General features: G+C 41.8%; 1 protein-coding gene across 1 annotated transcript in view; it reads left to right on the forward strand.

Moving 5' to 3' along the window:
* The window catches only part of Mthfd1l (methylenetetrahydrofolate dehydrogenase (NADP+ dependent) 1 like), a 179,831-nt gene that overhangs the window by 47,459 nt on the left and 119,724 nt on the right, over nt 1–12,648 (forward strand). Inside the window, exons 12-13 of the mRNA XM_028764348.1 lie at nt 9,563–9,699; nt 11,868–11,914. Of these exons, the coding sequence (XP_028620181.1) occupies nt 9,563–9,699; nt 11,868–11,914 (184 nt within the window). The remainder of the gene's footprint in view (nt 1–9,562; nt 9,700–11,867; nt 11,915–12,648) is intronic.

Genomic DNA, 12,648 nt, shown 5'->3' on the forward strand with positions numbered 1-12,648 from the left:
AGTTCATTGTCATGTGTGAACCTACAAAACCTCATTACATTTCAAACTAGGGTTGGGCCATTTTCAATTGTATTGACTATTACCTGAAAATCAAATTGGTACTTTTTATGAAAAGAGGAGGTTTTGTTGTTGTTTCTTTTTAAAAACATATTTGCTAGCTGAACTACTCAAATATTCGAACTATTCTGACATTAAGGAACATCAAGACATATACATTCTTCTGTGGGAAGAATGTATACATATACATTTTCAGACTGAAAATTTTTGCAATTTTTTACAATTGACTGTTGCAAATGATAGGTAGATGGATAATTGGCGGGTTGGATGGATGGATAGGTGGATGGGTAATGGATGGATGGATGGATGGGTGGATGAATGGATGCATGATATTTAGACAGATAGATAGATAGATAGATAGATAGATAGATAGATAGATAGACAGACAGATCATGGTAAGGCTTAAAGCACAAAATCCACTTATCAGGCAGAGACATTTCTTAGCTGTGGACTTGAGTCCTAGTTAACTAAGATTGACTTAGTTATCCATATGATTGCTTTCTGCTTTCATGTTGTTGGTTAGTTAGTTTGTTTGTTTTTTGGGGGGGTGTATTGTTTGTTTGTTTGTTTGATTGGTTGGTTTTGTTTGGTTTGGGATTTGGGAGGAGAGGTTCATTTTGTTTGTTTGTTTGTTTGTTTGTTTATTTTTGTCAGCTGGACACAAGCTAAGGTCATCTGGGAAGAGGGAATCCTCAATTGAGAAAATGTCCCCATCACATTGGCCTGTAGGCAAGCCTGTGGGGCATTTTCTTGATGAATAATTGATATGGAAGGGTCTAGCCTACTGTATGTGGTATGAATTCTGAGACACGTAGTCCTAGACTATGTAACAAGCCTGCTGAGAAAGCCAGGAAGCAGCATTTCTCCATGGTTCTTGTTTCACTTCCTATCTTTAGGTTCCTGCCTTGAGTTCCTGCCCTGCTTCCTCAGTGATGGGGTGTGCCTGAGAATTATAAGATGAAGTAACCCTTTCCTGCCCAAATTACATTAGGTCATGGTGTTTTATCATAGCAACAGAAAGCAGACTAAGACAGTTATAAAAATAATGCAGTCTCACTATAAGAATTTTTTAAAATACTAAAAATAAGCAAGAAAATAAAATATCACAATTTCCACCACCCTGGGAGAACCATTCCTCAGGTCAGGATAGTGTTCACACTGATAAGCCCTTCCTTAAATGAGGTCGTACCATCTGTTTGGTGGCATACTTCTGACAGGGAGCTCACGCACGTTACTCTTCTCATGGCCCTGTGACAAGACTCCCAGTGTTTACATCTGAGTTTCCCAAATGCACGGAACCCATCTTTCCATTGCCTCTAGCTCCATTGTTCCCAATGAAGAACACGCATTAATGACGGCTCGCAATTACTAGTGTAGAGTGCCTCTAATTCTTCTAGAACACTGGTTCTCAACCTGCAGGTTGAGGCCCCTTTGTGAGTCAAAAAAACCCCTTCATGGGGTCACCTAAGACCGTCAGAAAACACAGAGATTTACATTACAATTCATAACAGTAGCAAAATCACAGTTATGAAGTAGCAACAAAAATAATTTTATGGTTGGGGGTCACCACAGCATGAGGAACTGTATTAAAGGGCGCAGCTTTAGGAAGCTTAGGAACCACTCTTCTGGTATATTGAGACAGAAAAATGGCTTGACACCATGACAGGGATGCTCCACAGTTGGTTCCTCTACTGATACACATCTCCACTGTTTCCAAGTTTGGGGTCATTGTAAACAGCTAAAATAACTAACCCTGGACATCCGTATCTCTGCCTTTGCCCTCTTAGGAAGATTCTCCAGAAGGGAAATAAGTTGTAGTCAACTTTTGCAATCTGCCAGGGGATTGGTTCCAGGTGGCTAGAAACATGGAAATCTGATGTTCACGTCCCTCTCATAAAATGTTGTAGTGTTTGTATATAACTTACGTGTAACCTTTTATAAACATTAAGCCATCGCTAGATTGCTTCCAGTAGTTAATACAGTGTAAGGGCTATGCAAATATTTATTATACTATCTTGTTTAGGGAATAAGGACAAAGAAGTCTGTACTTGTTCCATACAGATTTTCTTTTTCTTTTTCCAAATAATTCGGTGTAGTCCCTCATTGTCTGTGGCTTAAATGAGACCACTCAGACTGCCAGCGTTTGCATGCCCCAGATTCCTTTCTAACCTGAGAGCCCAACCCTCATACCTCTATACATGGGCATAAAGATGTTGGTCCTACTCTCAGGTACCCTGTAGGTTCTACCACTAAGAGGAGTGGCAGGAAGGACACAGTCATTCCTTACTCCTGCATCTGAGTTTGGAGCATCTTCTACTCAGGTTGTTTTTAAGAAAGTATGCTTGATGCTAGCTTGCAACGGGTAAACATATTTTTGGACACTGAGATATTTAAGAGCGTCTTAGAGCTGGGAAAGGTGATGTGTACCTGCAGTATATATAGTCATCAATGATCAAATGCTGCTTTGCATAAATGTCATGCAAAAAAAAAAGGAGAAGCATATTTAAGACCATTGCAGAAATTGATAGAAATTCTGTTTTAATCCCAAAAATCTAATGAGTGTTTTTAAATTAAAATCAAGTTAGCAACTGAAATAGCAACTTTAAAAATCAAGCACTCCAACACAATACAACCTAAAGATATATCAACTTAATGTTTATATGCTAAAAATGACCACTGAAGTACACGGGCTCCCTAAAGAAACACATACACCTTTTTTAAAATATATCTATCTAATACATGGATTTGCCTCCCTTCTCTGGGACTTGGGTAGTCTTGGTTGGTTTCACTGAGTTTTCTCTCAATGTGGTTCAGTTCAGAAGACTGGGGACAGGAGTTGTCCCACAGTTATAGAGCCCTTGCCTAGCATGTGTGAGGCCTTGGGTTTAATCTCCAGAACCTTTAGGACAAGATCCAAGGATCTCAGGAGACATGTGTCATCTGATAATAAAGGAAGATTCATGAAGCATTTTTTTCTCATGAAGTGGCGATGATACACTCCATCTGGGGCTTGTCTAGTTTAGAAGTAAAGCCCAGATCTAGACATGGCCCTGCCTTGAGCTAAGAACAGAGCTGACATGTCTTTAACAAAAGCTATGATGATATCATTATCAAGTTCCCAACGTGGGAGTTAAACCATTAAGGCCTGGCCTCTGGCCACATGCTAGTTTTAAGTCTGGAATCATGTCTCCAAATACGGTTTAAAAAAAAAAGAAGAAGAAGACAATAGTAAAGGAATTTTGAATGCATAGCCATCAGAAATTAATTCAGCATAAAGCACATAATATACCTGACACGCCTTTGGCAGTGCACAGCCTTGCTCCATCACGCGTCTTGCATCGGTGCTGGGCACACCACGTCACATCACACAACACCAATTAAAATTGCTGCAACACATGAGCTCACACTCACACTTTTAGATGTGTATACAGAATTTAATATTCTGATAGAAATATGCTGGTTTAATTACTGGGGAATGAAGACACTTGATATTTAACATTTTCTTCCCATCCTTTTAGCATATAAGTATCAGGTCCGTGAATCTTTAGGTTGTATTGTGTTAGAATGTTTGATTTTTAAAGTTACTCTCTGAGTTGCTAACTTGAGTTTCATTTAAAAAACAATCATTAGCTTTTTGAGATTAGAACAGAATTTTCGTCAGTTTCTACAATGGCCCTAAATACGCTTCTGTCAGGTTTATTGTATGACATATTTATGCAAAGCAGCATTTGATCATTGATGACTATTAAATCAAGGTGTCTTTCAACTCTGAAAAAATTTAAGATGCTTTGTATTCTGTAGTATTAAATATTCATCCACAATTTGATTTTCTTATATAAAAAATTGGCACACCCATCATAGTATGCAAATTGGCTTTCCTTAGTAATAAATAAATAATAGTAATAGTAAAATTAGATATTTGAAAGAATTTGAAAGAATTGAGTTTTAAATTTATAATTTATTATTAATGTTTGAACTTCATACTTGTTTTGTATACATTAGATTGCATAAAAATGTCTTGGTTGAAAGAATTCACAAGAATAGTTTTTTTTTTTTTTTTTTTTGGAACTAAAATACTATTAAGGAGCCTTGTGCCGAGCCATGCTTGGTAGCACACACTGTTAGTTCAGCACTCAGAAAGCAGAGGCAGGAAGATCTCTGACTGAATGAGTTCCAGGACAGCCAGGGCTACACAGAGAAACCCTATCTGAAGGGGGTGGGGGGCAGGGGAGAAAGAAAGGATGAAAGAGGAAGGAAGGAAGAAAAAATGAAAGAGGAAGGAAGGAAGGAAGGAAGGAAGGAAGGAAGGAAGGAAGGAAGGAAGGAAGGAAGGAAGGAAGAAGAAAGACGGGCCCTGTGCTAGAGACTGCCGGCCAGCATGGCTGATCACACATTCACTTCAGTCCGTATTCAGTAAAACACTGCTCCACACAAGCCCCTTGCTGGCATGATTCTCTGTAGCCTAGCTGGAACTACCATGTTGTAAATACAACTTCAGGCTGAACTTTGAGTCCTCAAGAACAGATTAAGCATCAGAAGAGCAATTGTTCTTTTTCTGAAACTGTATCTTGAGCCCTCTCACTTCACAGAACCATTTAAAGTCACAAGTGAAGGGGTCTTCCTTTCTCCTCTATTCAAAACCACAATGAAGCGGAAAACAACCCATGGAAGTAGTAGTGTTGAGTGCAGAGCGTCCACAGCAGAAACCTGTGGTTTCTAGTGAGCCAGCACCATACTGTATTCTGTATGAATACACAAATTCAGGTGTGGTGCATGCCTTTAATCCTAGCACTTGGGAGACAGATACATATAGAGTGGAAGTTTAAGGTCAGCCTGCTCCACACAGAGAGTCCCAGGCCAGCCAAGGCTGCATAGTGAGATCCTGTCTCAGTGAATTAATTCTCCTTCAAATACAATACACGATGTATTTATCAATGTGTTAAATAGTTTTGCCAGCTGGTTGACTGACATCATACACAGCTATAATCTAAAAATAGGAACTAAATTTGATATAAAATTCACCCCCTATTTTTACTTTTAGGCAAATGAAAAGCAGGAGGAAAATGATATTACCAACTATTACAAGCACTGTTGCATTTTTTAAAAAAATATATAAATGGCCCCCCAGTTTACAGGAGAATTATTTCCCCCTTTCTGAAAGTCTGTTTTTATTCTGAAAATAATATTGCCGTATTGCATAAAATGCAGCACAAAGAAAAGTCAGAAGGAAGTAACTTACCTCATTACTCAGAAGTGGTTTTTTTTTCTTCTATTTCCTCCCAGGATTTTACCTTTATACCCATCCTGTTTATATTTAAGGATCAAGCTATAAATAGTGTCTGTGTGATGCCTTTTTCTCTGGGTTCTGTAACATTGATATTCTCCCATGCTTTAGAAAATTCAGATACCCGAGGAATTTGTCAAGAAACCTAAATCTCCATACATTCCGTACTTTGAGTCAAGTGTGAACGTGGGTTAGAAGTAGCTACACTGAGATGCAACTATGAAAGAGTAAAGGTTTTATTTTTCTAGTTGTTAATAGCTAAAATGCAGAACAGATTAGCACATACACCTTTTTTTTTTTTTTAAATGTTCTTCAGACTGTAGGGTTTCATCTTCTCTGGAAATCACATGCCTCCCATCAGCTACACATCGTGTGCTGTTTACACCTCCACGTGGCTGTATTTGCTTTGCCTGACAAAATTAAAAGTATTGAGGATCACCCAGGGAAATATGCCAGAAGATTCTTAGGTTCTTAGGGACTCTTGAGTTGTACGTATTTTCCCAGTTACACTAGTAAAAAGGAATTTTGTGTAAGGAGATGACATGGGTTATAGCTGCTGGCCTTTTGAGTGTGTCTTGGGCCCTGTAGAAGATTCTAGAATTCCCGTGAATTCATAGGACAGAGTCGTTTTTTAAAAGTCCAAAGTGCCCTGTGAATATAGAACGAATTTCTCATTGGAGGAAAATAAAGATCAGTGGCCTGTGTTCTGTTTTCTTTTTAGAGTGCCAGATACCTGATTTAAATTTCTTTAGTCCTTCTACCCGTGTGTTGCAATTTAGAAATAACTGTACTGACTTTGTAAGTTTCTGCCTTAAGTATCCATCTGAACATCTGTGAGGTTCGTTTTTGTTGTTGTTTTTGTTTTTTAAGTTGTACTAGTGGCAGAAGAGGACAAGCATTGTTAGGAGAAACCAGTACCAACAGAGCCTTTGAACTCTTTGCCTCGGTCAGCTGTAATGGGAAACACAAGCAAATGGGCTGTCACATTTATTGTCAGATAGTAAAGGCTTTTAAAAACCTTCCAAATCATAAAGATGCCTGGGTTGAGTGATATATATTTATAGCTGTTTGTGCATGTAACTTGGGAGTTCATGGTCAGGCTACGCATGGCTGGTGGTACCCTGTTTGATACTGTTTGACAGAATTCAAGATCTTAAGTGCACTTCAAATCTTGACCTCCTGTCTCTGTGTAAGAAATCCCTTTTACTTTTGAATAAACTTCTTTCCAGTTGCCACAGAACATCTTGATAAGTCTCTCCTGTCATTCACAGCAAACAGTACTTAACCTAAGAAAAGGCTTTATGGTATTGTCAGATGCTTTTGTTGTTCACAGATGCCCTGGACAGGGGACAGCCATGCAGGAAGTGTGGCCATTTTTCCTCCCCTTAGCAATGGACATGTCAGAATTCTTATTATAATGTCATCTGAAAGGTCATAAAAATCACATGATAAATGTTGTAGATTTGGTCTGGCAACAGGAACTTGGAGCTGTGGAGAAAACTCATAGTCTCAGTCTCATTTCCATAAAAAAAGAAGAAGAAGCTTGAAGAGGCAGAAAAGAAAACTTAGCTTGGAGTTACTCGTTTTGAGACAAACTTGCTGCTTTGAGCTCTGAGCTAAGGATATGGGGAAAGAATTAAACCAAATTTTGAAATCAAATACAGAGATGGGGTTAAATAAAATTGTATTGTAGCTCTCCTTTTATTGCTTCCAATAAATACTTCCTACTTGGTGATTTTCCTGTATTGTGTTCGTTGGCAGCAAGCTGAGCAGTCCTGTGTTTCCAATTAAGAATTGGATGGCCGGCTGAAGTTTGAGGTCATCACTGGGCGTTTCTCCTTCGGCTCTGCCAGCATACCCTTGGGAGAGAGAATGGAATCCCCCATGTGACATAAAGCACAGCACTGATCCCTTGCAGCATCTTTAGGTGCCTGCGACATCTTCGCAGGCTTTTGCCAGACAGTGTCTCTGTGGGCTCCTCGCTGCCTTTATTCGTGTTGTATCTACAGAAGTATGAAGTTGACTCGGAGCCTTGCGTTAGTTTCCACTTTGACTCCGCTCAGTGCTGTGCTATTTAGACAGTAGGAGAAGGACCTGATAAGCCCTCTTCCTGTGACCTGGGCATTTCCAGCTTAGTTCATCAAGTAGTATGTAGTTGGTTCATCAAAAGTCTCTGCCAAGTAGTGGTTAGCAGTGGCCACCTCCCTGTTATGTTCATCAGCTCTTTTCCATCCTCAATCCTGGTGGCTCTTTATCTCTAAATGTCTTCTGTCTTTCTCAGACTCCTTCTGAGCTATCATGCCCTGCTTCCTTCTCCAGGTTTCTTTCTTTGACTTCTCTTGGTCTCTTCTGCCTGTTCCCTAGAGAAACACTTACCCGATGGCTCTATCTTTATCTTTGTTCTTACTGAACTTACCCTTCCTGGGTAATCTTGCCCATTCAATCCTTTGAACTGTTGGCTGTAGCCACAATTTCCATCTGTAGGGAAAACCCACTAAGGCAGAGGAGGGCACAGAGAACAGTGCCTTGTCTTCAGCTCGCTCTGCATTTCTTCTAGGTAATATTTATCTGATGGTCATGTCCCAACTTAGATGTCAGGTCTGGAGGAAGCTTTCCTTGATGTTCCAAAGCAAGTGAAACCTTATCCCACGTGCTCTTAATACTGTGCCTGCCCATTTCCCCAACTTGGTGTTTATCACAGTTGCTATAATCACTGGGTTATCTCTTAACTCTCATCAGTTCTGGGAGGGAGACGTAGAGTCGGACATGATCGTCTTTCTGTTCCAAGGTCTGGCCCAGCCCCTGACTCAAGAGAGTACTGAATAAATATTTACTGTAGGAGTGACTGACTGATCGTGTCATAGGGGTATTCTGAGGGATCTGAAGGCACGCCTTCCTCCTTTGATAACAGCACCAGATTTAGATTTGCTGCGGCTCAGTTTCCTAGACACCCTGACTCACACCATTTAACTCATAAAAGATGAGGTTTTAGGCACTGAGGAGAAATTTAAAGAATTTTAGTGACGGTTAAAGTGTGCTGTAGAACAGTGCTGTGGACCTTACTTGGGAATGACATGTCACAAAAGCAGCAATATTATGAATATGCAAAGATATGTCTTTATGTGATGTCCTGGAAAACCAGCTCCTCCAGACAGCGTGTTTCCTTTGGTCATCATGCAGTGGGACTCTAGACTTACCTAGTCTAGGATTTGAAAGTCTGTTGTACAGAAATAATCAGGAGTATCCAAATTTTTGACATTGAGACACAATCTTGTCCTCTACAAAATTTAGCAAAGCACATAATTTAGTTAACAACAACAATTAAACTCTGTTGTAATTAAGTTCATGATTTTGTGCTGAGTGTGTGGCTATTCTGAGATGTATGAGGTCCACAGGCCACTGATTAGTACCTCCTAGGATGTAGGCAGTTACAGGGATTCAGTGTCTCCTTTGAAACAAGAGATTTAACTATAAAACCTGTGCCTAGAAATGTCACTTGTTAATGTAATGAGCTTCTGTCCACCTGTTGGATATGGTGGGGACCTGGCCTGGGCAGGAACTGTGGGTCAGTGGGGACTTTGGGATCCCTTCTAATCTGGAGAATCTTTCCCTACTTTGCTCACGTAGCAACCTTTGAGCAAGGAAGGCCCTTTACCCACTCCAACCCTCAAATAAATAGCTCTGGAAAGCAAAAGCCAAGATTGTCTCCAAAAGACATCACATGAAACTGGTGGTTCCAACTTTTTTTTTTTAAGATCTATTTATTTTATGAGTACATTGTAGCTGTCTTCAGACACACCAGAACAGGACATCAGATCCCATTACAGATAGTTTCAAGCCACCATGTGGTGGCTGGGAATTGAACTCAGGACCTCTGGAAGAGCAGTCAGTGCTCTTAACAACTGAGCCATCTCTCCAGCCCTGGTCCCAACACTTTTAATGGTTAGGTTAGTGTCACTCCCTAAAATGAACATCATCAACACTGTTACCTAGTAACTTTTCTTTCGGTCATGTTGTCTTTCATTGTTGAACCTGTGACATTAGCTTGAACATGGCCTGTGTGCTGTCTCTGAGAACTATCCATGGTATCAATTATGTTGGGAGAATGTTGCTCAATGCCTCTAAACTCGAATTTGGATTTGAAATCTCAGTTAGGATTTACTAAGGTTGTCTTGGAAAGACAATTAAATTCATCCCTCTCTACCCTCCTATCCGAATTAGGATCACACCCACCCCGCTGGGGGAAGGGAAGAGCACAGTCACCATCGGACTAGTGCAGGCGCTGACGGCCCATCTGAATGTGAACTCCTTCGCCTGTCTGAGGCAGCCTTCCCAGGGACCCACTTTTGGAGTGAAAGGTACTTTCCTTCACAACTAAGCTAGTTCTCAGAGGAAAAAAAAGGGGGCTGATAAAAATTCAGACTTAACTTGATGCATAGAGATGGAGTTAAATGCTTTGCAGAAGAGCTGGCTGTTTGTTCCTCTACACTCCCTGAATACTCAGGACATAGCATCACCCCAAGTTGAACCTCCTTGTGTGTAAAGCCATGCAGAGGTTTCTCCAAGGTGGGGGCATCTTCCATGGAGCCCCGCACCCAGGAAGCTGGTCCCTTGGCTTGGTTACTCGAGCCTTCTGCCTCCAGCAGCGTCTCCTCTCTCATCCCCACCTCCTTCGCCAAGCGATTTTGAACCACTGCCCGTCTTATCAGTGTCTTGTCATCCCAGCTTCCACGAAAGGCCTCTTCCTGTACACATATGAGTTCTTCAGGTCAGGCCCCAAGCTGCAGCTCGTGGGAGTTGCTATGTGGGGCTAAGGAGCTCTGGAGACGAAGCAACTGGCTACGCTGTGTACAGAGCCATGAGGAAATTCCTCCCCGGCTTAGCCGAGCTGATGTCTGGCACCTTCCCCTCCATTCCTCTCAATCTGCTGATTTATCATTAAGTCACTCCTCCACCCTGAGCGCGGCAATTACTGCGTGTTCTTGGCAGTTTGTGGTCTTTAACTGTATTTTATTTATATTGCTGTTACAAATATTAATAATTCCTAACCCATTAAAAATGCTGATTCCTCCTGGTGGGCCATGCCTTCTGGAGCTGACTGAACGTGAGATTTAGGGCTGAGTGGCCGTGGTTTTATCCACGGCTGTGTCTCTTCTCTCACCTCTGCAAGGTCGACAGCCCATCTTAAAGTCTATGAGCCACATCTGTAAGTGTCAAAGGGTTTCTTGTACCAGGCATATCTGCCTATTTTGAGATGCTCCTTGCATTATAAAATGATGTCTCCTTGTGAAAAACAAGTGTCTTCGATAGAATAGCTAATATCATTTTTGCCTGAGGTATTCAAGGGTGAATATTTTTTGGTTTTGTTGTGGTTCAGTTTCTCTGTTCCTGAGGATTGAACCCAGCCACTTGGGCATGGTCTCACTGCAGACTGGGATAGCCTCAGGTTTAGAGTAGATCCTCCTGATTCCGTCTCCTAAGTGCTCCGCCGAGCCAGGTAGTTTTGGTTTTATTTCCTGTATGATTTGTATGAAACATATAAATATCCTGATGTATGAAAGTTTTTTTGTTTTGTTTTGGTTGATTTTTTTTTTTTTTCCTGAGACAGGATTTCTCTGTGTAACACAGCCCTGGTTGTCCTGAACTCGCTTTGTATACCAGCCTGGCTTCGAAATCACAGAGATCTACCTGCCTCTATCTCCCAGCTGTTGGGATTAAAGATGTACACCCCACACCCAGCTTTTTCCTTTTACTTTTTTGTTTGTTTGTTAATTACATGTATGAGAAGGCTGGGGGTTGGGTGGGGGTGGTTAGGGGGTATGTGCAGGTGATCACAGAGGCCAGAGGTATTCTAGCCTCCTGAAGCTGGAGTTATGAGTGGTTGTGAGCCAGCTGGTGGAAGTGCTGGGAATCGAACTCAAGTCCTCTGGAAGAGCAGTGCATGTCTTAACCACTGAGCCATCTCTCCAGCCCCCTCACGTATGTGTTTTATAGCCCTGACATTTGCTATATTGTATTTTGCCTTTGGAGATGTTTTTCATTTTTTGTTGTTGTTGTTTTGGTCTCCCCCACTCCCCCGGAAGTTTTGTTTGTGTGGTGCTAGGAGCCGAATACAGGACTTCATGAATACTTGGCCAATGCTCTACCACTCAGCTGTATCCCAGCCCTTTACTCACAGTTTTGAAAGTAGACTTCTTGCTTAGTTACCCACACTAGCCTCAAACTCACTCTGTTCCCCAGTAGGTCTTAAATCCATGATGCTCCTCGAAGCTTCCCTGGTAGCCGTGAGTGGAGGCCTGCTTCACCAGGCACAAATCTTAACCTTTTCTTTGTAAACGAAGAAAGAGAAGGCCTAAAACGGCATCGCTGAATACAGTGCCCTAGTTGTGCTTTATTTCTGTTTTCTGTGGACAGAACCTCTGGGCCTTAACAGGCCTTCTTGTTGGGCGTGAGTAGCATCCTTAGGTCTGTCTGTCCTGTAACTTTACCTGCGGACTCACTTCACTGTGCTTGCTGTGTTCTCTAGGAGGAGCTGCAGGTGGCGGCTATGCTCAGGTCATCCCCATGGAGGAGGTAAGGCCCTGAGACACCCACCGGGACACCTGACACTATTGGCTACATGTGGATACGTGTGTGCCACTTGGTGTGAATATTTATGTTCCATTCATATGCATATATTTTCCTGTAGCAAATGGGTGCTAACCTAGTCCTAGACCACCCTGGTTACCATGTTTTATAAATTGTGTGTGTGTGTGTGTGTGTGTGTGTGTATGTGTACACGAGCATGCACACACACATCAATCATTCAGCCTTTCTGCATCCCATAACCATGTCCCCAGGCTTCTGTGGACTGAAGTCCATTTTAGATAAGCCAGTGTTGTCCTGGGTCCCATCAGTCGTCTCTTTTAGACTGCCAAGGTCAGAAAGAGATGGATGGTTTGTTCTACCAAGTGAGGCCACAATAAAATCACCTCAGAGAAACTAGGTGACAAGAATGGCTGGTGTTGACTCCTATCTCTCTGAGAACTCTCTTCATCTCCCTGGCCTCCGTGCCTGACTAGGCCTTGTTTCCCTCAGCCTTGCTCTTTGCATCAGTTCTGAGCCCTCCCTAAGCTGTGGTCTGAGCAAGACCCTGTCCTTCCTGCTACCTGTCATTTCTCAGTGCCTCTCCTGTCTTCTCTTATGCATGGCTGCCGGGCTGCAGGGTCTTGTGAGCGCTATGCATGCCCATTATTGTTGAGCTGTACTGGCTCCCAGATTCCTCTTGACTAGAAGACTTTTCCCATGCATGGAATTCTCTGCCCTTC

Source organism: Grammomys surdaster, unplaced genomic scaffold (genome assembly GCF_004785775.1).
Source record: "Grammomys surdaster isolate TR1022 unplaced genomic scaffold, NIH_TR_1.0 143, whole genome shotgun sequence".
Classification (NCBI taxonomy): domain Eukaryota; kingdom Metazoa; phylum Chordata; class Mammalia; order Rodentia; family Muridae; genus Grammomys; species Grammomys surdaster.